Raw genomic sequence first — 26,000 nt, 5'->3', positions numbered from 1 at the left:
CAAGATTAGAACTAAAATATATTTAAAAAGGGCTCAAAATGCTCAAAAGTCTATATAAATCTAATCAAACTGATAAGAGTACACAATTCTATTAAAATTATATGACATAACATGTTTATATCCAGTTTGTCCATCTGTATCTCGTAAATGTCACATTCGTATTTTGCGTTTTTGCTTTTTCCGGAGCCTCACAAGAGCTGGCCGGCTGCTCAATTTGCTGACTCATCATTTCCTGAACACAATGAAGTTTCACAGTACTATTATTGGTAAGTTATCAATACTGAAAATAGAAAGCAAAATCAGTTTATGAATATGGTCATTTTGTCAGACTGACAATTTGCAGCAAATATTGCTGACGTGTTTGTCTTCATGTTGAAAAAAGTAGCTTACTACTGATATCTCGTGGCTAAATTCGCTGACTCACATCCTTAATTATATCTTGAATAAAAACTCCCATTTCCTCCAAATACACTGAAACATTGGTGAAAATAGCCTTAAAATATCACGTATTTAAAAAGGATAACTTTCATAAAAGCTCAAATCTGGGGAGAATGAAAAATCTTGAAAGATTTACAGGTTTTGGATGAAATAGTGTTGAAATGTTTCATCCACACATGATTAACCTTGTATTTCAGTGAGCTGCCTGAGCGAACATGTGCTAATTAGCTGCTAAAGTTGCTAACTGTAACAACATTTATAAAAACTTACTTATAGGCATACATACGGAGTCAAAAAATGGTTTGAAAATATGTTTTGAAAGTTAGTAAACAGATGTTTTGATGCGAACAAGTGCAAGTTTTTTGCAAAAGTTGCTGACTCACCATTAGCTGCTTTAAAAGTTACATCAAAGTTCTTGAGTGATATTTTTCACATCCATCTTGGAAAAAAACAACCTCCAATTGTCTCGATCAACCTAATGGTGAAACTCGTCGTTCACACAAGCTAAAAGTGTTATGCATGAAAGAAGCCAGATTGTCAGATAAGTTTAAAGCTTAAAAAAATGTGTTGAAAATCATCCATCTTTAACACAATAGATTTTTTTGAGTTTCTCAATTTGGTCGGAGGTAAGAAATGTTAGCATGTTGCTAAATTTGCCGACTCATTTGCTGTATAAATTAACTGGATCCTGATTTCTAGACAGTTTTCAACAGGCCTATTTTCATTAAATCTAGTGAAAACAGACAAAAAACAAAGCTATGAGCTAAAATACAGATATTGTTAGAGCAGTGGTGATAAACATAAGGCCTGTGGACCAAAATCAGCCCACTGGATGGTCCAATAAATCCTGTGCAATATTAATAGCTTTGGAAATGACAAAAAAAGACTGTAACAAGGATTTTCTTTAAAAAGGTGTAAGCCAACAGCCTCTTTGATGACATTAGCATTAGAGTCTTTGTGAATTTTAACTCTTTAAGGTTTGTTAAACTACAATAAATGAATAGAGACATTTCCACAGTATATTCACATCTCTAAACAATGGAAAACATTTGGTCGTTTTTCCCATATTTTCATTCCATCCATTCATTTTTGTGGCCATTTGGATCCAAAACAAGTTGGGGTCGACGATTGCGGCTTCAGGGCTTCGCTGGAAAAGAAGTCAAACATTTGTTAACACGCTGCCAGTATCTTCAAGCAGACGGGCGTTAATACGCCTGACAAGTGTAGATCTTCCACGATTCCCTCGGTGAGTGGGGTATTTGTACCGTCCGTGATGCAGCTTCTCGTTCCCACACTCCTGCCAGCTTTCGTCTCCATCCCCGGAGCTTTTCCTCCTCTGCACCTGAGAAACTCGACAAACTCCACGGGTAGCTGTGAGCCTGTACATTTTAGTCAGCTGGTATTAGAAACACTGAACTCCACCCATGTTCCCGCGTGTGGGATGACAGTCGAGGCCGATGGTGCGTTTGTGACGAGGGGGTTGGGGGTTCTAGCCGCACCTCGCTGTGTGGTTTAGTGAGGGGAAAAGCTGGGCAACTTCAAACACTGGCAGGCTCCGGAGCAGTGATAAACCCCGCCTGATGAAAGACTCCAGCTTCAGAGGGAGACGAGGTGATGGGCTTAACTTGGGGGGGATTTAGCGGCTCTGTCTCTCACTCGCCGCGTTTTGTCGAACACCGCGCCGCCTGATTGTAATTCACGGGGAAGTAATGGCGCCCGTCTTTGATCTGTGGGAAATGTTAACATGGAGCTTGAACGAAGCAAATTCCCCCCCCCCCCCCCCCCCCCCCCCCCAACCTCATTAGGTAAATAAACGACGGCGCACTTTATACAAATAAAACAAAAAGCCGAGTCGGTCCTGCTGCAGTTTGAGGTGACAGTGTGATGTCCCAGAGCATGTTAAAATGTTTACTACCACCATCTACTGTTCACTCTGAGGAGCTGACGACGGACCCTCCTCATGCACTCACAGTCAGAAACATCAGAGTGTGCACATTTTTCAAGTAAAAGATCCCCCCTAAACGAAGATGATTTCAAGGATTTAGCTTTGAAAAACAACTGATGGCAGACGGAGGAATCAGGTTTTTATTTTTTATTTTCCCCCCTCCCTCTTTCCAGACATTTCCTCACACAAAGCCCCTCTGGTTCACGGTGCAAACAGTTAAACTCCTTCGTCAGAGTCTTGAAATTCGTTAACTCAGAAGACAAGCTCGTCTCTAAGGGAAGAGACAAATGGGATCATTCTGAGGAAGATATCCCAGACAAGATGATTTGAAATCAGGGGGGGGGGGTTCCCTTCTACAAACAGTAAAACTACAGATCTACTTCTCTAGAGTCTTGGAATTTCTTTATTCTAACATCGATCACAGCATAGTTTTATAAGGGAGGGAACAAATGGGATCTTTAAGATCCTAGAAAGGCGGATTTCAGCGTACCTTCAAAAAAGAACTGATTTAGACGGAAATATCTTTATTTGTTGTTTTTGCATCTTTTCACACATTTCCACTAAACACAGGTCGCTGTGTTATTTGTAAGGGAGGGAACAAGTGTGATCTTTCAGTTTAAAGGAAAAAAAGATCTCGGGCCGGTTGATTTCAGACAACGTCCCTTAGAGAAATCTGTTTTTAACCCCCTTCTACCTAAACATGTCCTCCAACAAATCCCCTCTGAGGATGTAGATTTCCTTAGTGCTGGATTCCTGCATGGCCTGTAAGGGAGGAAACAAAATTGATCTTTCAGAGAAAAAGAAAAACAAACATGACAAAAAGACTCATTTCAGGTATTGCACCTTTGGAAAAAGCTCTAATTTATATGGACAAATGAGTATTTTTCACATCTTTCCAACCGTTTCCACTCGCCGATGGCCTGGGAGGATGTATTTCTGTAGTCCCACACAGGTCCGAGTCTCGTTTCCTCCCGGCCCCGAGCCGTAATCGTCACACAGCTCTGCACACCCGATGGATCCCGTCCTGTTTTGAAGGGACTCAAGGTTCCCGCCGACATCCATTCAGAGCGGCTCAAGGTTCAAGACGCCGTTCTCCGGAAAGAACTGAGCGTCCATCACTGCAAAATACTCTAACTACGGCACCCACAGAAAAACTTCCCAGCTCCGTTGTGATGATGTAGGTATTAATTTTCAGGCCGCTATTTGCAGAAGGTTTTTGGGTTGTTTTTTTTCATTACTTTTTATTTAACATAAATAAATCACTTTTTGCAGCCTCGTTGGCTCGTGCTGTATTTTTCATTGTGTGCCTTTACTGCATGTTAAATTTAGAAATGTGCTGGCTTGCACAAAACTCTGCACACAGTTTTCCTCGAGTGCAGAAAGGACGAGAAGAAACATCACGTTGTGTTTCTTCAGAGGAAATTTAGCAGCAGTAACTCTGAGAATGGGGTTTATTTGTTTATTTGTTTTTATTGAATTTTGGCAGGTTTGTGTTTTTTTTAACTAAAAAGATTGTTAATGCAAGGAATGAGTTTCTTTAGATAAACATAAATTAAATAGGTGCATAATGTATATTCCAAACTAAATTCTGACAGTTTTTTGCTCCAGGAGGTTCAATTAAAATTGACTTTATATTGAGATTGTAGTCATTTTTGGTGGTAATTGTTCAGTTTCGTACATTTTCATTACATATACTCGCCACCACAACAAAGCAAAGCTTTAAAGTTTAATATTAAACGTTGTTGTGGCACTATTTTACTGGTGTGGCCCACTCAAGATGAAATTGTGCTGTATGTGGCCCCTCAACTAAAATTTGTTTGACATCTCCTGCTGTAAATAATAACAATCTATATTTAGTTCGGTTGAATTTCATGGAAATGATGAGAGAATTTCATATCGAGTAATCTCACTGAGTCTGATAGATTATATGGATTATTGTTGACTATATCATTTGCGGTTTCCCCTGATCTTAACTAAAACCAGCCAACGTGTGTGTGTGTGTGTGTGTTGCTAATGCTAACTGTAGCTGGTAGAGAGTGAAAGCTCAAAGTAGAAGAAAAGTGGAGCAACTCAAACTATCATTCTGTTTTAATCTTTTTTCCATTTTCTTGCCTTCTATTTCTCCTTTTTTTTTTTTTTTTTTTTTTTTCATTGAAAGTCAAACATCAACCAATCCTCTCGCTCAAATTCAATATTTCACTGAACGCCGTTAAGACTCTTCGGGGGTTAATAAATTGGCCTGGAAGCAGGACAGAGAGGATATAGAGGCCCAGCAGAAGTCGTCCGGAGCATCTCTGTCACGGCCTCCGGTCCCCCGGGGGCCCTTTTGACTCGGCCCTCATCAGAGCCCCACAGAGCCCGTCCGTCACTCACCCGGCTGCTGAGCTCTGATTGGATCAGAGATTGATTACCCCCCCCATTCATGCGGCGGTGAGAGCGAGACGCGTGGTCAACTGGGCCTTGTAATCAGAGCCGGGGCTGCGTCACGCTCGGAAAAGGAAATGAAAGTTTACAGATCCAAATGTTCCGGATTCGGTTTGTCGCAGGTTTTTGTGAAAAACATCTGATAACTCTAATCCGTACTAATCCTGAAACGTCTGGTGTTGCAAACGGCTCGTTCAACAGCTCGCTAATGTCATTTGACTGTTTTAGATTGAGAGGCGACAATGTGTTTCATGCTGCTTCAATCTGGTGACTCCACTCGTATGGGGAAAAAAAAAAGAGATTCAGTGGAGGGATATTGTATTGATAGAAATCCCCACAGCCATCTGTTGGAGTAATGAAATGGCGGGCACTTGGCAGAAGATCAGGATGACCTCTCGCTAGCCGCGGGCAGCATATGCTGTGGCGCCGGAGTCGGAGGCGCAACCTTTTCCCGGCGCCGGCGACCATCATCAGCAGCCTCATAATCATCAAAACCTCATCTGTTACATTCATAAATCCCACGCAGGTCTGGATTGTCGAGGATTTGCAAAAACGGAACGCGCCATATGCCGCCGTCCCGAGCACGCACGGTCTCACCAACAAAGACGGGGGTGGTAGTGGTGGTGGTAGTGGAGGGGGGAGGGTGGAGGGGCGGGGTAATTAAGCGGTTTGGATTTGTAAGCCCTGCAAATATCAGAGAACGACAACGAACCACTGTCTGATCGAGGCGACACCCCCCCCCCCCCCCCCCCCCCCCCCCCCAATCATTGTGTGATGAACACACTTGGCTTTGAGACCTAAAGTCATCCTGGACGCTCGTTTTAAAGTGGTGATGGGCTGGATTCTAGCGACGTGTGCGGTGAACAGGGAGGCAGGGAGGGCCTGTTTGACTTCACGGTGGTGTCGTCGGCGTGCGCGAGGACGGCGGAGGCCGGCTGAGATGCCGCTGCGCCGAACGGCGGCAGTTTCAAGGATTACCGTCGGGGCGGAAAAGAGGCAATTAATCTCTGTCTTCAAAATGGGATACAGCTGAGCTTTCAAGGCCTTTAGGATCTTTTTGGGAAATGATAAGCCTCTGTTTACCCTTTTTTCTTTTTTTTTTTTAAACTGTTGTATTGATGCTTTGTGAGAGTATGTGGCGGATATCCAGCATGGGCATGTGTAAGTGCGCCGTTGTGGGTTAGTTAAAAGCAGGTTTTGTTAATCAGACATGCCTGAGAGCGCCGGCGTTTATTTGATTTGGTTTTTGCTCGTTTTTCAATTACAGCCGATTCCCGAGCGGCTGCAGCATCCGGGGTGCTATCAGTTTGAACAGGATGTTTGATCAGAACTAAGCTCTGCTGACATTTGATTTATTTATTTATTTCTCTCTCTCTCTCTCTCTCTCTCTCTCTCTCGAGCACACGTCCTTGTCCTCCATTTTTGTGTTGTCGGGTCAAAAACCAGAACGAGAAGCCACCATCAGACCTTCAGAGAGTCGCCCTGAATTCCACAAATTGCGTTTTGTGTTTGAATTCTGCTGTCAGGGAGGTCAGGGGAGTTTTCCAGCGCCGTACCTGCCCGACACCGACGAGCAAAACGCCAAATACAAAAAAAATAAAATAAGAAATCCTGAATGTAGCCGTACATCATTTCCCCTCCGGCTGCAGGATTCAGCCTGATCGGACCTGGCACGGCAGGCAACTTTACCTTCAGGAGCTACGCAACGGCTTTCTCCATCTGTCTGTGCTGATATAACTCTTCATCTGCCTGAAAACACAAACTACAAGAGGGAACAAACACGAAAATATGGAGCTTTGGCTTCGACTTGTTTGTCTGCCCATACCAACAGAAATAAAACATGAGAACATAGCACGCTGTGTAATTCAATAATCCGCCACAAATGCCTCCCGGAATCCAAGGGAAGCTAAAATCCGCGGCGCGGCAACGTTTTGAAAACGACGTATGTTTACATAAGCACGGCAGAAAAGGTGAAAACGAGGTTGTCAGCAGGTCGGGCCACAAGTTGAGCACCGTTGTCATGTAAACGGCCACACAAGTGTGAAGTAAAGCTTCACATGTGGCTTGCGTGTACATAGAAACAGACAGGTGGGCGTCACACAGGGTGAAATGTCACTGCCAGAATACGTCCGTGCACTGGAATGAGGACTGGCCATTCAAGCCACCAGAGGGATCGACTCTAAATCAACATCCTGGCTAAATACTGAGACAGAGATCATTTCCAGAGCGAAGGAGGATGTCGATGATGATCATGATGGCAGGAGGTCCTAAGAGGCACAGCCGGCGGCAGAGTTGAAGGTGGCGCTGGTCTGTGAGGACATTAAAGGAGTGATATTATCAAGCTTTTCAACACTTTCACATCTGTCTCGTTGGTCCAAAAAAAACCCCATTGTAGTCAAAGTTTATTGCCCCAAATCCAGCTTTTCCTTGATTTTCCCTCCATTCGAATATTGGATCATAGGAGCTGCATTCACAATCTGCTGGACATGTGTGGGCGGAGCCGGTCCAGCTAACACACACACATCTTGGGAAGAGGAGGAAGTCCTTCCTCTCATGGTGTCATGTGCCAGAGCAGAGCTGCCTAATTGTGGGAGGAGTCAAAGGGAGGGCCTACCTTGATTGGGATTGGCTCAACCCCCGATGACACTACATAGGGTTTGATTTCTGATTGGCTGGTTGGAGCAACACACTTTTTAAAACCTGAAACAAGACGTGGAGAGAGAGGACAGACTGTCTTCAATTCTGGGGTGTCATTCCAGGTATGGAAACGCATATTACTGTTGGGGAAACCATTAGAAAGTGAATTATGACCCTCTTATTGCGTATGCGCATCTCCTCCCTGGGTAGCTAGTTCCATGTGCTTGTGCGCCATTTAAACAAACATGGTGGTATGACTCACGGTTCTAGTTTTATCGTCCACATCAGTATTTTAATAGTTGAGACTCACCACGAATAGCATCTGATTCGTCCTCAGTCCATACGAATGTCTGGTTCACTCAATTTTCTACAAGTTTAGAGCGTATTGTTCACTGCACACATGTCTGTGTGGTTAAATTCCAAAAACAAGCAACAGCGCTCTCCCGTGGCCCGGCATACTAACTACATCGTTGTCAGAGCTACTTTTTTTTTTTAACTGATTAGGTTTTGTCGCCGCCCTCATTATAATATGAGCTTCCTCTGTGGCTCCGATCAGAGGGAGTTTGTAGGATGATGACTGCGTAACAAACGCCAACAGAGCGTCGTCCCGATTTGCCTCCGGAAAATTAATTTGAAGTTTAGTCGAGCAAGGTGTGCGAAACCCAGCCGTGTGCGAAAGTCTCGGTTGCAAAACAGAGATCAAATTTACTTTTCTTCTATTCATTTTCTCCTTCCCTTTCTCCTTCCCTGTCTTTCACTGATAAGCCCCCGCCGCCGCCCAACACAATGGCTCCATTGTAGCAAACCACAGAGCTGATAATGTTACGTGACATTAAGGGCAATGATGTTAGTTCCCATTCAGGGAGACATTTTGATTGGAATGTAGACCCACAAAGAGCGCCATAATATTCAATGCTCTCAGAAATTAAGGAATCCAATATTAAACACAATCAGCATTGATTCTGAGTATTTTATTAGCCTGTATATCAGGAGATGGGAGGTTTTCAGATAAAGTGAAGGAGAACAAATGTGCCAATATTAACGCGGAGAAAGACTTTTATGATGATCTCTTTCACTCGTACATATATCAAATCAGTATGTCGGGGGGGGGGGGGGTTCTTTTTTCTTTTTTCTTTTTAACCATATGTTAATTTGAAACCTGCCCGGGCAATCTATCCACACCAGCTGAAGCGCGGCGAATTCCCAATGTCATTTAACTCCTCTGAAGCAACAACTCAATTGTTTTTCCGCTCTTTTTATGTGTAATAATATTCACATTCGCCCGAACGCTGACCCGCGGGGGGTGGGAGGGGTATTTCCAAGCTGTCACCGCAACGTCTTTATCTTCACTCTCCAAATGTTGGGGTCAGCCGAGACTCGACGCTTAGCAGACAATTCTCCCGAAGACCTAATGTGATTAATGGGTGTCACTTAAGAGGCGTAGGGCGAGGCTGAAGAAGAGGAGGAGGAGGAGAGGGGAACAAAGAAAAAGTCAGTCGAAGGAAAAAGGTACATTGGCGGCAGGAACCCCTCCACCCGCCCTTTGGCTACCCGCTGTAAAATAAATGAAATGTTCAATGTCACTTTGAAAGTTTTGAATACGGCCGAGGAATGCAGCCTTGAAACGAGATGCGGGCAGCTCGCAATTAGCAGGTTTTGTGTTTGGTAATTGTTCAGTACAAAAGGCAGAGGGAGCATTAAGGCGACGGCTACCTCGAATTCCTCACATTACTCACAATGGATTCCACCAGTGCGGCGTCCATTGTCCACCAGCGGGAAGGTCATTTTCCACAAAGCCTGGGAGTCAGACTTCCGCTTGTTGTGCTTCTTCACTTTGTCGGCCATTTTTCTGTGAGCGTCATCGAGAGATATTTGAAAACTAGAAGATGTACCCGAACTGTTATGGAGGAAACTCCCGTCTGGGATGGATGATCAATATTTTCAGTCAGACAGATGACTTCTGCATCTGTTTCTAGGAAGATAAGACCAAGAAAGATTTACTTGATCTGTTTGCAATAATGTTGTGGCTTTACTTGTGCCCTCTTTATTTTTGTCCTGGCTCTTGCATTGTGTTGTGTCTTTTGCATTTGAATTGTAGGTCTTGTTTTTTAGGGGATTGCGGCTTTTACAACCATGATATGTCTTTTGTATTTGTTTGGCAACTTTTTTGTATTTATGCTGTGGCTTTTGCAGCTTCTGCTTCTGTATTTCCACCGTGGCCCTGGTGTGTGTCTTTTGCATTTCAAGTGTGGGTTTTTTGGGATGATGGCTTTTACCATCATGTCGTGGCTCTTGTGTTTGTGTTGTGTTTTTTGCGGATGATAGCTTTTACCATCATGTCGTGGCTTTGGTATTTGTGTTGCAGCTTTTACATTTGTGTAACAACTTCAGTATTTGTGTAACTTTTGAATTTTTCATCGTTTTTATATTTATGTTTTGGCTTTTGCAATTATGCTGTGAGACTTACATTACTTTTTTGGGGGGCTTTTACAACCTTGATGTGGCTTTTGCATTTGTGTGGCTACATTTGTATTCCTGTTGTGGCTTTTGCAACTTTCTTTGGGCCTCTTTATTTTTGACATGGCTCTTGTGTTTGTGTTTTGTGTTGCAATTGTAGCTTTTATGAGGTTGTTGCTTTAAAAATCATGCTCCGGCTTTTGTATCTGTGTTGTGGCTTTGGTATGTAGGTTGTAGCTGTACGATTTGTGTTGTGGCTTGGAGGTTTCATGTTTGTGTTGTGCAGCTTCTGTATTCATGCTGTAGCTCAAATTCTTTTGTTGTACTTTTAATGTTTATGTTTTGCCTTTTACAATTATTTTGTGGCTTTTCCATTAGTTTTATGGTCTTTTGTATTTGTGTTATCAATTACACGTGTGAATTTTGTGTTTGTGTTTTCACTTTTACCTTCTCTTGCAATTGTTTCGTGGGTTTTTGTCGTGGCTTCTGCGTTGCGTTATTGATTTTTGCAGTCGCGCAGCAACTTTTTTGTATTCCTTTTTATATTTTTACATTGTGCTTCTCCTTCTGATCCACAATAAGACACACTTCATACACAGCTTGTGCTGATTGAATGTGACATTTTGTAATTTTATTTGAGTATGTCACACATTTTCGGGACATAATTGAGTACAAACACTTTGGAATATTCACTAAGTGGACTCGAGCGTTAACATGAGCGTATATTAATTCTCCCGTAGTATTGTATTCAATGGAAAAGTACATTTAATGTTAAGAACTCTTTGAACCGAATAGCTTTATAGTTCGAGGAGGCTTACTGAAAACTGCAATAAATCCACACGCACACCGGAGAAAATTCATAGGAAACATTACAAAACACAATGAAAATGATGTTGACGTGCCCATTATACATGTGTCACGCTGAACTGCCTGATCCTTTTTGTTGTGCGGGTACAAAGCAAATAAATAACATTGCAATCGGCAATCTGGGAAGTCCCACTTTTCGCTCAACAACCTGGAGGAACTTTTCACTAAGTGCACATCTAACATATTACAGATTCTTTGCATCCTCTCACATGCCCGTTACTCAGACAGCGGGCACACACACACACACACACACGCACACACACACACACATCAGGAGGCGACGGCGGTCGTAGCTGCAGACTGGCGGTTTGGATTAGAGTCTGAGGAGCAAAAACCGGCTGTGGAGGGGAGATGAAGGTGCGCGTGGCTCTCCCCGTCGCCCGCCTTGTGAAGGAGGCTGAGCACCTGATAAGGCCACAGCCACCTAATCCTCCCCACCTCCACCCACCACCCTAAAAAAAAAAAAAAAAAAAGAGGGGAAAAAAAAAAAAAATACAGAAAAGCTTAAAGTCAATACTCACCCAGAGACTGATGAGGGAAGGCCTCCGAGGCTTCCAGCTCCACCACGTCACCCGGGCTGGGAGGCTCGATAAGCCGGCCGGCTCGCTCTCACGAAAATTCCCATTATTTCCACCGAGCGGAGACGACTTCATTGTTGGATTTGACACGTGTAAAATATGTTTTTATTCTTGGTAATTTGCCATTGAAGATGACGGGCCGCAACTCCTGCAAAGGCAAAGACACGAACAGCATTGGAAACTTATTGTAACGAGGCGACGCGGATAAAATCATAGATGTTCCTTAACGCCGGCTGAGTTTCTACATCGCCGGCTGTAAACTTCAGAAACGAGGCTGCGGGATCCTATTTTGTCCTCTAGAGATGTCTCAAGGCTAAAGCGCCACTGCTTCTCTGGAAAGTAACTCTTAATTACTGCATTTTTAGAAGACAAGAACATATTTACAGTATAAGCATGAAGACGATCCTTCTGAACACCGAGAGTCTTAGTTTGGCCTCATAAAGGAAAAACAACACAAAATACTGTGGTGAGAAATAAAAAAAGCTTCCCACGTCTCTGCATTAATTTACCTTTAAATGTGGCTTCATCCATCGCAAGTAAAACAATGTGACCTAATAAAACTATAAGAGTTCATGTTTTTATTGAACATATTCTGGTATGGAATGCTAAATGCTATCAGGCTTAGCCTCAAAACCAGAGTGAGTTTGTAAAAACATGCAGAATTCAACAACTTCAGGAGGTTTTTGGATATTTCACTGTCTTTAGGTTGAGATTGTAGTAATATTTGGTAGTAATTGTTTGGTTTCTGTGAAAAACAAAGAATTCTATCACATACTCTGTGTCACAACAAAGAAAAACATTTTAGTTGAAGTTTAAAGGTTATTATGGCGCTAATATACCGGTCCGGCATGCTTGACATGAAATTTGGCCTCCAAACTAAAATGTGTTTGACAGGCTTGTTCCAAAATGTGTATTTTCTTTTTTGTTTTATTTGTTTGAAGCTATTCTGTTGTCGCCCAACTTCTCGAGCTTCAGCTGGCCGACAGTCACACAGACATTATCCTCAATTATTCTCCAACACACTTGAGAATTCATCTTGTTTTTCGATGGTGACAGGACGGCAAAGCAGCATCAAACCATTATGGTCCCTCCACCGTACTTCACTGCCGGGTTTTTCCGTTGGCATGCGGTGTCAGTTTCAGTGAGTATTCCAAATTCTCTACAAAATAAACAATTAAAAAAAAAAAGTTCTTTCTTTTTTCCTTTTTCAAAGCAACTTGTCCTGCAATGGATAACATCGTGTTTACTGTGATGTGGATGAAGAAAGGATCGGATTTGAAAACTTACGAATGCAGAAAATATATATACATGAATATATTTGTGTATAAAGCTCCATTTACGACATTTCAAGTGAAAACATTTTTTTTTTGTGTGTTTTTGTTTCAGAAAAATGTCATGTTCACACAGCAATGTTTTGAAAACTATGTCCGTTTCCACGGAAACGGCAGAAACGCTTAAAACAATGTAGTTAGTGTGCCAGGCCACAAGATGGTGCTGTTGGTTGTGTTTGTAATGAAACCCCCAAAAACATCATGACGGCGTGGAGGAAACATTGTTGTTATTGTCTACCTACTGAGCATGTGCAGAACAACTATTTACTACGGCCTTTGCGTTTTCTCCTATTTCCATGAAGACGGCAGCGTTTTCAAAAAGTTTTTGTGTTTTCACTTTTTTTTGGTGTAAACTGGTCCCGACTCACCGTTGTGCCAAACGCGGTTTCTGTCAAACCAGGAAGTACATTTTGTTGGCCTGCTACACTTGAAATATTTTCTATTTAATAAATATTAGCGCTCCGTAAGACAAAACCACGACTGTTACAGAAAGCTCATATTGTGATTAATTTATTGCTATTTAAACTTCAGCTACACAATTAATAACTGATCTAAAGCAAATCAAACAAACTTGACAAACTGCAAATGCTCTTTAAAGATCAAACTGCGTTATTAAAATTAACTGAATTATCAGTAAATGGTTACGATTTGTACTAATTATTATGAAAGAGCTTTCAGCTGGAAGCCCAATTTTCAGTAATCACATTGTTTGGTTTGTGAAATTTCCTTGTGTTTTAATAAGATAATATTTTAACCCTCTTCCACCGCCTGCTGGGAAAAAAAAAATCAACTAGAATCCTGTGCTCTCATCAGAAATCACACCCTATATACCAGCGTATACAGACAGGCACATATGTATGAAAATCAAAAGTGCAGAAAATGAGCTTCCATCTGAGTGATGCACTGATTGGCCTTCTTATCTTAGATTGCAGGTGTCTGATTTGATGATGAAGTAAGTAAAAAAACCAACAAAAAAAAAAAAAAACGAGGGAGCCGCTGCCACGTGTTTGCTGTAATCACAATTTAAATCAGACTCTTTAATCCACCGATATGACATCAAACTAATGCCAAGTGTGGCGCTAAATGAGTGGAGAAAGTAAACACGCCGCGGCAGAAACCCCACATGTTTATTCCACCGGGGCGCTTTTCCGACACGACCTTATTTAACTCCAGCAGGGTTCATGGAGGAGCTGATCAGATTTCCACAACACTTTCTCTCTTTTTGAGAAAAGAAAACTTAACTCCACTCAGCTGAAGGGTCACTGCATTGATTTTATTCACTTGTGTTGAGGAGCTCCGACTCTCCTCAAAACACATCAAATCAAGAAGTCGATTCATTTATCTATTTTTTTAGCAATGATATTATCTGTATTTCACCCTCCTGCATCCTGTGGGGATTTCTCACCAAATTAGCTGTTGAGTTGCATTGTGGGAAATGTAGTTGTAGGGGGAGTATGCCGTGAAAAATAAAATCACGATATCCTGCTTATGGCTACTAATGTCTGGGAAAAAAAACAACCTATTTTTCCGAGTCCTTTAATGTTATAAAAGTATAATAATAAATCACTTATGTCCCTTTAAATGGCTTTTTCATGAACCAATTCTGTGTCATTTAAAAACAACACAGTTAATCAACCTTACTACTCTTAACTTATAATGATTATCTGGACTTACTTTGATTTTATGGTTGCGGAATTAGCAAAACAAATTTAAAATGAATAAAATCGGTGAGATTTTTTTTCCCATTTTCAATATTACTGTTTTTCGAGTGTAATCGTCCAATCACAGGCAAGAAACACACATTTGTAACCTCAGCTTCACAGGGAAACCAAAGTCCTCGAGCCCACTGCAGTGATGAACACCTGGACTCAAATATGGGCTCGAGACCTCTGCTTTTTACTATTTCTCTCAATAAACATCTAGTTTTTTTTCCCATTTGTACCTTTTGTGATTGGCCTTGGAGTTTTTGTTATTGCAAGTACAGGCTGTTTCCCAGTTTATTTCCCGGGTTATTTTTGGCATGTTTTTACTTTTATCTGGAAGAAATATTCTCTTAAGCTGCAAAAATGTAGACATTTTCTCTAAAAACACATGTAATGATGGTTAATTTAATGAAGCGGCAACAGTGTGGTGTTTTAATTCCACTGAATAGGTCAATTTTGGGGACAAAATCAAGAATTCAAAGAAATAACTGGTGCAAAAATGGAGGATTTACTGTGTCAATACAGATGATTTTAATTTCAGTTTGATGGAGGCAAATTAAAATGGCAAAATAAAGCGGGGATCAACACAGGGAAAAAGAACCATGAGCAATTACTAGATATTTCATATTGGAATCACATAAAAAAGGTTGCATTTTTAATGTTTAATTAATCCCAACAGGTATCTTTTGGTGAAAAACATTTAAAAACATACTAGAATTTCAAAAAAATTTCCGACTTTTTCCTGAATGATTTTTTTTTACAAAAAAGAGATTGAGGATTTTTGTTGTGTTTTGTGTGAGTGTACGTGCCCCCCCCCCCCCCCCCCCCCCCCCCGCGCGCCTCCTGTTTTCTGTTATCTGTATAGGCCCCCCCACCACACACACACACACACACACACACACACACACACACACACACACACACACACACACACACACACACACACACACCTACACACCTTCATTACTGCTCCAGATAGTGGCATTGGCAACTTGTCACTCCTATTGATTTCTCTTAAACTGCAATTTACATGGATATTTGTGGGCGTCCTGAGGGCAGGCTGCAGCCTGGCGAACGGCCGCGGCACCCCTCCACCCCTCCACCCCTCCATCCCTCCCTTCCCCTGAGGCTGGGAGGAAATGTTTCCACCCAACAAGACGGTCGGCCTCAAAGTGACTTTTCAATCCAACATCAACAAACGTGTTTGGCTGAGTTTTCTGAATCACTTTTTTAATCATGAAAACTAAAATGTCAGGGATTGGAGGAGGTGAAGGAGGCGTTTCTGGACCCAAATTTCTTTATTGAACTACTTTGGGTTTTTTTTTTTTCTTCCAAAGGAAGAAATGTTGTTTTCACTATTGTGCCTAAACAAGCAAAGAGAGCTTCCTCTTCCTCCTCCTCCTCCTCCTCCTCCCAGCACACCTGACCTTCTTGCTGCTGTGGAGGCCGGGGGAATAAAACAATAACCTGCAGCGAAGGAAAAACCCACAAATGCTTCCCGGAGACCTCAACACAGCGTTTCAACGCAAATATGGCAAAATGTCACAATCTTCAAACTCTGAAAAGTTTTTTTTTTTTATACTGAAGGTCACCTGCATGGATCCAAACGGGATTTCGTAGAACTTTTTCAACACTTATTTAGGGAATTGAAGCGATTAAGAGTGGAAGGAGCTAATTGTGAGCTCTGCTAATTGAACATTAGGCGTCTTACAGTCCTTTGTAGGGGGAATGTGCTTCAGATCACTAATCCGCAGAAAAGAAAATCCCAAAACACAAGGAGAGGATGCAGAGAGGAAAGAGTTTCTCTCCTTCTGTGTCAGAAATACTTCTCCTCCTGTTTTAAAGTTTTTTGCAGCAACGATGTGGAAGAGGAAGTCCATATGCTGCAGAAGTGCCCTTGAGCAAAGGAACTTCTGCAAAGACCTGACCTCTGACCTCCGACCTCCATGCAGGAAAGGAACAGGATCCCCCTGCAGTGGATGCAGAGGAAGAAGGGGTGATGTTTTTTGAAAAAGCAGCGGGTGGAGAAGGGGTGTGAGCTGCTGGTGATGTCACACCTCCCAGACAAGCCAGGATTGGAGCCTAATTAGAAAACGCTCGGCAGCAAATAGATAGGCGTCCTGCATGATTGAATCCAAAGTGGCTGATGCCAAAATTTCTGCAGAGGCGCAGCAAGAAGGAGGAGGAGAAGGAGAAGAAAAAGGGGAAAAAAAGAAAAGAGAGAGAAGCGGGCGGAGGAGAAGGAGGAGACGCGGGGCGCCGGTCGCTTTCAGAGCCGCTGCTGCGCTGCGCAAAGCTGGAGCGGAGCTGGAGAGTTTGTGAGCAGCTACAGGAAAAGACGCGAACCCCCCTCCCCGGTAAGAGAGAGAGAGAGAGGAACACTGAAGGGGTGAGAATACAGTCCAGAGCGTGCGTCAAAGCCGAGGACGTTAGCGGAGAGGAGACAAGTACAAAGGAGAGTCGAGGCGTCCAAGTTGTTGGTGCGCCGCGCTGCGCTGCGCCGCGCTCCGGAGGCTGCGCTCGATGGCATCGCTACTTGGAAACAGCAGCCGCGCGTCGGGGGCTCAGGGCGGTCAGGTCAAATGCAAGCTGAAGCGGCGGCGGAGGAGGCGGTCGAAGAGAAAAGGTACAACTTTTCTTATTTCTTTCTTTTCTTTTTTTTTTTTTTTTAAATTCCCTTTGTCCTCCTGCGGCTGTCTTTGTTTTCTCCCATCTTCCGCCACCTTCTTCCAGAGGTCGTGCGCACCTTGCCGGGGCATCGGAGCGCACGGCCGCGCGGTGCGGGGCGCACACTGCGCTCTGCTCCGCGGGCTGGAGGAGTCTGACCGGATCCTCTCCGTGTTGGAGGGAGAAAACCAAAAAAACCTGGATGGGAATATGACGCATTGTGCCTCCTGTAAAGTTTAGTCGCGTCCGCGTTTATTCTCTCCTCCTGGACCTTGTTGTGTTGGATCGAGCGGGACAGTGTCCAACCATTTACACTCTTAGTTCTTTTTTTTTGTTGGTTTTTTTTTTACATTTAGCTGATACCTTCTATGTTAACTTCTCCTCAAATACCCCCCCCCCCCCTTTCAATATTCAAACTAAACCAGACATGTGATGGTAAGAAAAACAAAGAGAAAGCCACTGCACAGGCATCCTGAAGTCATTAATTCTCCACAGCTCCTCTATTTTCCTCTTGTGAAAATATTGGTTGCCTCATTAGACTTGAACCGTGCAGTCTCAAGTTTGAGAAACACTCACAGGCCTGCAACAGGGAGCAGAAAGCAGAAGAAAAATGCCATCATTACTCTGAAGAAGAGATATTTAATTTTCCCCTCCTATTATTATTATTATTGTGTTCTTATCCCAGGCTGTGTGTAATTCCTGTCCTTCAGCCAGAGCTTTGAGCAGTCCCTAATGAAGAAGTAAGTGTCCTAAACAATTGGAGACACACTGTAAAAACAGTCAATTATGTGAGTAATGAAAACAGAGAAGCATGTTGATTTGAAACACAAAGGCAGTGACTTGTGTCGGAGTGCCTGTGGCCGAGCTGCCAGGGCTCCTGACGGGCTTCATGTGAACCAACACCCCCCCCCCCCCCCCCCCCCCCCTCCCCCCCTTTACTTCCTACAGCATCTCAGACATTCATACCTCTTCATGCAACACATCCTATATATCCAGCCTCCATTTAGGAGGAGAAATACTCCCTGATGAAACATTTCCATCTCGCCCTCCTTCTCTCGCCTTTTTTCCTCTGGTTCTAAAACGCTCCCAGCTGGCTGCACAGCCTTAAAACTAATCTGTGATTGCTGAGTAATTTTACCCCAACTTATTTTCACTTCACAGACGAGAAAAAAAAGAAAAAGAAGCAAAATGACATTTTCAGAAGCCGGAGAAAGAAGTTATTTCTATATGTCAGTAAAAGCTTTGAATCTTAAAAGCTTAACCAACGAAATCCTCACTGTTATCCCCCTTCTTTTATTCTTTTGTTTTAATTGACTCTTACTTACCCGGTAGAGAATCATCAAACGGTTCTTATTTGTACAGGCCACAAATCTGACAGGCAAAAAAAAAAAAGCAACCACAAAAAACAAAACTGCCACATTTCTCTCACGAAAGCTGCCGAGGTCCTGAATAAAAGAGGCGGGACGTGTTGATTTTAATTTATTTACATGTACAACAGATGATAACAGGACTGCTCGTGTTGTTTATGCTGGGAGATACTGACGTGCCGCCCCGTTGCATTGTGGAATATGGATGAACGCTCGGAGCGCGTTGACGTATCCCGACCGCCGCCGAATGCATAACGAGCTCCTCACAAACACTTTGCACTCGTCGTCAAACTACAAACAGACAACCGCACCTCATTTCCATAACCTCTTGATTTTTAATAGCCCAAGTAATTGAGACAAGGGAGACAATACATAAAATATAGTGCCGAGGCAAATGTATTTACATAATGGAAACGACAGAATTGGTTCCACAACATTAAGCATTGCATATGAGTATCACACCAAACGCCGGCACATTAGCTGCCGGGGCCTTTTCGCCGCCGCCGCCACGTTTTTTTTTTTTTCTTCGAGCGGCTAATTTATCAGCGCCACTGATTCACTCTTGATAACACGGGACATTAGCGGTGCCAGTTCAGTTCTGGGGGAGGGTGGGGTTGGGGGTGGGGGTGGGGCCCCGGCTGGAAAATGGACTGTGTCGTTGGGAAGTTGCTGGAGGAGGACGGAGACTCTCCGAGCTGCTCGCGCCGCCTCGGCGTCACGCCAACTGGGATTTTTCTCCTTTTATCCTAAAACGCAATTTAGAAAGAAAGAAAGAAAAAGAAAAGAAAAGCTGAGTAGTTTTTGTTTATCTTCGTCAGCCTTCATCTCAAATGTCAACTGATTATCATCTCGAGATTTCCGCACAATTATTTTCGCAGGCCTCTAAAAAGAGAGAGAGGGAAAAAAAAAAGAAATCACAGAGGGATTATTGCATGGCATTTGGGGCTTAATCCCTTGAAAAGGCGGCAGATTATTTGTAGATGGACGCGCTAAAACCTGTGTGTGTATTCAAAAGGTTGTAGGCAGATTCCCTTCCGCCGCCACTTTTATTAATTTCTCATCCAGCAAACTCCTTTTAATTTCTCTCGCTTTTGATCAGGAGGAGGAAAACAAAGGACGAAGGCTGCCGGGGATTTATCAGGCGCCGGCCCCGTTCCTCGAAAATCTCATACACACACCTTCCTCAATCTGCCGGCTCTCGAGACTTTGCTTCACGCACACGCACACGCACACGCACACGCACACACACACACACACACACACACACACACACACACACACACACACACACACACACACACACACACACACACACACACACACACACACACACACACACACACACACACACACACACACTCCACTGAGGGTTAACCAGCCGTCGTGTACCTGAAGGCACCACGAAACCCGAACCTTCGCCACGTGTGTTTTTCACCGTCAGTCATGACCTGTTAAACTCTGGCATGAGCTTCTTCTTCTTCTTCTTCTTCTTCCTCTTTTTCTTTTTTTTTTTTTACTTCACAAGACAAAAAAATAAGGAGCGCAGAGATTTATAGAGCAACATCATTTCTTTTACAGCCGCACTTATCACCCCGCGCTCTCGGCACAGTCTATCAGCGAATCATCAGGAGCGCCGGGGGCCAAACGTGGAGAACTGGGGAAACATAATTTATGTCCCAATTACTGTTCACGCTCGCGTTCGTAACGGCAACGGGGTGGTGGGGGTGGGGGTGGGGGTTATAGTGGACACGGAGCCAGGTAGAGGACGGGAGGGGTGTTTCTCCCACGAGGCGGTTGTGGAGTCGCCGCCATCGTCCTCTCGCTCCTCGAAGCAGGAAACCGCGTGTCCTCTTCCTCCTCCTCCTCCTCTTCCTCCACCGTCGGCCCGTGGGGTCAAAGGTCAGCGGCGGCGTTCACGTCACAATCATTGCATGCGCAATCCTAACATCTGTTGTTCAACTCCAATGTGTTTTAATCCAAAGCTGACACACACGTTTAAAAAAAATAAATAAAAAAAAAAAAAAGAGAGAAAACTAATATGTTTTACACAATATTTCAGATCTTTCATCTTGAACGGGTTTCTTGTTGTCGTCGCTCTGCCTCGCCATCTGTTTGGTTCTGATTTAGTGCAAACTTTTTAATTGTGCTCAGACAGCGCAGCTGGGAAAAAAAAAAGGAAGGGTTGACAGATTTCACCAGCAGATACGAGGAAATCAAGGATTTGACTGCACAAAAAGCTTCTTTGTTGTTGTTGTTATTGTTGATTTGTACTTAAAATTTTAACCTGCTCGCAGTTTGCAAGTCGCTGCAGAGACGGCTTGGGCCCGGATTGACTCCAGCTAAAGAAACATGCTGTTATTGGTAATATCTCTGAAATATAAAGAGCCAGAAATCACATTGTTGACACAAAATCAAAGCGAATGACTTTAACGTGGAGCGTAATATTCCCGTTATCCGTATCAGTGACGAGTAGAAAGGAAACATTGAGAAGTTATAATAGAGAAAGTTGAAAAGAAGGCTGGTTTTATTAATTCGTTCGTTCGTTGTCGGGATTATTTCCGATGGATTCGGCAGCGTCACGGCCTCGGAGAACATGGCGCCGTGCACGTGTCCTCTGCTCATCCATTCATAGAGAGGCTGGACTGGAAGTGCACGTCGTGCAGGAGCTCACCGCTAATGATGCAGCTTCATCCATTACTGGTCTCCACCGCGGAACAGTACAATGTCACTGTGTGTGTGTGTGTGTGTGTGTGTGTGTGTGTGTGTGTGTGTGTGTGTGTGTGTGTGTGTGTGTGTGTGTGTGTGTGTGTGTGTGTGTGTGTGTGTGTGTGTGTGTGTGTGTGTGTGTGTGTGTGTGTGTGTGTGTGTGTGTGTAAAACCAGATGTATTTCACACTTGGAGCCCCGAAACCCTCCCGCCACGTATGTTTGTGTTTGCGCTGATAACCGCATTAGGGAGCTGCGAACGGAAAACACCGCTGGCATTTATGAGGTTAATGAAGGTCAGCGTCGACGGAAGACGGCGCGGCGCTCTCCTCTCCCCGCGTGCGCACGTGGCGGCCCCCGCCAATTCACAGGCACTTCCTGATTAAGGAGGGACGGCGGCATGGCGGCGGTGGAGGAGTCGTCGGTTTCAGGACATGGCGTCCTCTAACTGACTGAGCGTTTAGCTGAGGGGGAAAGAAAAAGAAAAAAAAAAAAGCGAGAGGTTATTACCACTGACTGTGGTCTCTCGAGGACAGCTGATAAAATGACCAAGGAAAAGGAATAGCACAACTTTAGCACATTAGCATAATTAGTAATTATCTCGTAATAGTCCCTCTTGGCTCTTTGGGAGCCGGGCTGTGAGAAATTGTGCTTAAAGTTCAGGCACAGAAAACAAATTTCATGCCAAAATGTCTCACACACACACACACACACACACACACACACACACACACACACACACACACACACACACACACACACACACACACACACACACACACACACACACACACACACACACACACACACACACACACACACACACACACGAGGTCGTGCAGAAAATGAATCACAAGTATCAAAAGCGCAGATGCAGATTTAAAAAATTCAGAAGGTGACACTTAAGTTAATTAGCCTGTTGTTTGATGACTCCCACAGTTGGAGAGATAAGGGTATTAGTCACATTGCAAATCACTTGTTGCACTCGTTGCCGCGGCGACGGCAACGCGCAGGTTTAATTGAGTTAGTCATGTGTTACAGTGTGTCCACAACAGCTTTGAAAGCAATGACTACTGTAGTGTGTGTGTGTGTGTGTGTGTGTGTGTGTGTGTGTGTGTGTGTGTGTGTGTGTGTGTGTGTGTGTGTGTGTGTGTGTGTGTGTGTGTGTGTGTGTGTGTGTGTGTGTGTGTGTGTGTGTGTGTGTGTGTGTGTGTGTGTGTGTGTGTGCTATCAGTCCACATACACGGCGGCGTGAGGAGACGCGGTTTAGCAGCATCATCGCTTCCTGTCAGTTTCAGACGTGAAGCTTCGACTCTGCGTCACTTCCAGCAGACGGTCAGTGAACGCATCGCGGCAGCCCGGGCCCGGGTGCAGCTGCAGGATTCTTCTTGACTTCTTTATCCATTTCCCTTCTCACTTTTTTTTTTTTGCATATGATGCCTTGTTTTGAAACGGAGAAGCAACTTAGTATCACATTCATCTGTTGAGTAAATGTGAAAGCTGTTTGATTTTTGCTGATCCTCTCAGTCGTACGACGTCGAAACGGGCCAAGAAACGTCTTTTTGTTGGACCAGGAGTCTAAAAGAAGCTGCGTTATTTACGTCACATTGTGGAAACAAAGGGAGAGTGTTTTTCTTTTAATCCCATATGTCTTATTAACTATTTATTGACCGTACGTATTTGGAATTTTGTACAAAAATATTGAAAAAAGTGCTTTTCTTATGTTAAGCCATAACTTCCTCCCAGTCAGCCCACCTAATTCAAGCATTTAAAGTAAAGATATATTGAAAACTGTTAATATTACTGATAAAATATTATGTTTGGTCACATATTACTTGTACAAACATACGTCTGATGCTTCTATCAAGGCATAATCAGTTCGTTTTTTGCTTATATAATACACGATATAGTGGGCGATTTGCTTTAAATTTAATTACTTGGTTGAGTGGATTATAAAAGGCTGAAAAACTGAATTATGATAGGCTACTTTATAGTCAAGTTCCTTTATTAATCTACATGTTTTGCCTTATAATATGGAATATATTGTTGTCCTCCAATGTAATAAAGACTGGAAAACTTATGTCCACGAGCCTGATCCGTGTATACTATGTGTAGAGCTACGTTTACTAGAACAATTGAGTTGCAAGTTGTATTGCATTCATCGTGTGCAGTCATGCGCAAGTCTTGTTTACATCCTGTCAACGTTTTGCCGATTTATGTTCCTCAGCACTTTGTCTGTGTAGCTACATGTCTGAGCTGTTTTTCCTCAGGGTTATGAAGTTTATTATCAGAACGATCAAACATAGAACTTAGGTGTTTTCTTTTGTTTTTACACCAATGACTTTATTTCTGGTCGTTTCTTTTGGCATTATATGTGCGATTTTATGCAATTATGCAGCATGGAGGAAGACGAGGAGCAGGTGCTCATGTGCTTCAAGAAGACGAAATCCATGCATTTATCGATAAGGAGTCTGCAGCGACTGCCTGGCGGATTCAAACCTTTTTTAGTGGAAATTCCGTTTTTTTGTGTCAAACCTTCAGTTTAGTTTTTAACTGTGTTTACTCTGACTGTGTGTTTAATCATCATGTTTCATCTCCATGCGGAGAAAGTTCAATCTGTCTATTATCAGAGTTCGTTTGGACTCCGATCATCAGCTGTGTGATTCGTCTGCGAGGTCACATGTTGACCCGACTCGATCACATTGTCAGAGTAGGAACGAGGGAAGGGGGAGGAAACACGTCGTGACGTTTCAGAGGATCCTGATCCAGTCCGTTAAAACAATCGGAAGCTGAAACGCATTGCCTCCATGTAGCCTGACAGTCAAAACCCAGGGCAGGAGTATTTTAAAAAGAAAGAAAGAAAAAAAAAAAAAAAAGCCTTATTTTTCAGTCCTTTACTTGTCTTATCTAGATTTTGGCAGCCGCCTTTGGTTCAAAAACTGATTTTCCCAAGAAAGCTGAAGCGTAACATACAAAGAAAATGACGCTCTCGCAGCATTTCAAATTCTACTCTTGATTTACTGCAAATGTCAAGTGAAACGTCCTGGTCTTGCATCATGACAGCCGGCGTGACGACGAGCGAAGGCGAGCAGTCCAGTGTCGGCTTTATCTACGCGTCCCACTAAGCCCATTGGGCTTAAATCCCAGTGAGTCAGCGGCCAGATAAATACACGTCGCTTTGCCGTCGATTCGATGGCATCAGATCTCTCTTCCTATCAATACGAGCTCGCGCGGCGGCTAATGTGAAGTCCTGCCAGCAGCGTGGCGGCGCCCCACACATCACGGTGGCAAAACATTTCTCCAGTTTATGATCCTAATTAGCTCTAACTGTGCCGTCATCCCTGAGTCATCCCGCCTGGAGAGGGGCCAGATCATTTGACGGTCCTCAGTTTCACACTTTCTCCATCCCTCGCTCTTCTTTTTGCCGCTTTTCGTTTGTTTTTTTTTATCCTCCCCCACTCCTTCCCCTCCCTTCTCTTCTCTCATTTCAGAAGCACACACTCTGTTTTTGTTGTCCTCCGGATTCGCAGCACGCTTAGCCGCCGCTGTGAGAAAGGGCCATATTTCCGAGGCAGGGAAGCGGTGGCGGTGGAAGGCGCGTGAGGATTTTGATCACAGAACGAACGAGGGAGAATTAAAAACTGCCGTTTGGGCCCCGGTCCTCGACTCTCCGGGGCTTGAACCCCGGCGCTCGTGTCACGCGGCCCGCCGCGCCGTGCTGACACGGCAAAGTTAGCAGCGATACCCCGCCTCTTGTGGAATAATGAAATTGGATGAAGCGGCTTAACCGCTCGCTGTCCCTCCTCTCGCCATCAGACCCAGCGCCTATTTGAGATAACGTTAATGAAGGGGACTTTAGCCAAGAATAGGCACGTCTTATTGCTATGGGGGTGGGGGGGGGACCGAGGGGTGGGGTGCTAACGGCATTTATTTCCATTAATAAGATGGAGCGTTGTCGGAGCGGGCCTCTCCTGGGGGCCTCGCTCTCTCTCCGGAGGTCGCAGAGGATCCTCCACCTCCGCCAGCCGCCGCAGACTCGCCTTAACCTTGACGCGGGTCGTCTCGACTCGGACCGGTGGCGGACGCTCAATCACCGTAATCACCGCTGTCCGTCATCCGCAGGTCGTTAATACGAATCCGAGCGGGACGAGAAGATGAACCCGGTGCTCGGTCAGCGCCGGAGTCCGTTTCTCTCAAGGAAGTTCGCTTTTAACCCTTCATCGACCAAACCGCGACGGGCGCTAACTTTCTTTTACAAAGTTTTGTACATTTCTTTGGTAACGCGTGACTTCCTCCGGCTGGGTGCCCTTCATCGTTGGGTTTATCTTGAACGTACAGCAGAAAACCCCTAAAACATCCCTTTTTTACAACATACCGCTTCGAGGAACTCATAATTCTGATTATCTTTGGCAAAGTTCAATATTGAGTCCAGTGAGAAATTTATCCAGTTTTAGGGAAATTTTATGCTAGAAATGGTGAATTGTGGTCAATTTAAAGCTTTCCAACTGATTTTATTGTGTGTAAATGACATATATTTGTAAGTTTAGACTTTAAATACTTGAAATATCCTTTACTACAATCTGATTGAATCAGATTGTCCATTCAGTATGATTGGAGGCCTTCATTGGTTAAAAGCAAACCATTTTGAAAACAAGTATGAATACAATAAATGCAACAATTTAAGCTTTTTAGAGCAAAGAAAACCAAAGTCAGTCAAATCAAGGTTAAAAGTGAAGACTGAGGCCTTTGGAGTATTAAAAAAAAGTACATAAAATGAGGTTAATCGAACAGAAATTGGTCCTTTCAGATGTTTTTTTATTGTCTGTGATGGACTGATGATCATTATGCGCAGTGGTACATTACTTCCATGGACTGAAGAGG

General features: G+C 43.7%; 1 protein-coding gene across 1 annotated transcript in view; it reads left to right on the top strand.

Annotated features, from left to right (window-relative positions):
* Positions 1 to 16,903: 16,903 nt before the first annotated feature.
* The window catches only part of adarb2 (adenosine deaminase RNA specific B2 (inactive)), a gene marked incomplete at both ends in the record, with an annotated part of 200,587 nt that continues 191,490 nt past the window's right edge, over positions 16,904 to 26,000 (top strand). The window contains one exon of the mRNA XM_080489089.1: positions 16,904 to 17,006. Coding sequence (XP_080345215.1) covers positions 16,904 to 17,006 — 103 coding nt within the window. The remainder of the gene's footprint in view (positions 17,007 to 26,000) is intronic.

The sequence above is a fragment of the Lipophrys pholis genome, assembly GCF_963383615.2.
Source record: "Lipophrys pholis genome assembly, chromosome: 20".
NCBI classification, from domain to species: domain Eukaryota; kingdom Metazoa; phylum Chordata; class Actinopteri; order Blenniiformes; family Blenniidae; genus Lipophrys; species Lipophrys pholis.
The sequence above is the reverse complement of the archived record's forward strand: the minus strand, read 5'-3'. Positions and strand labels throughout refer to the sequence as shown.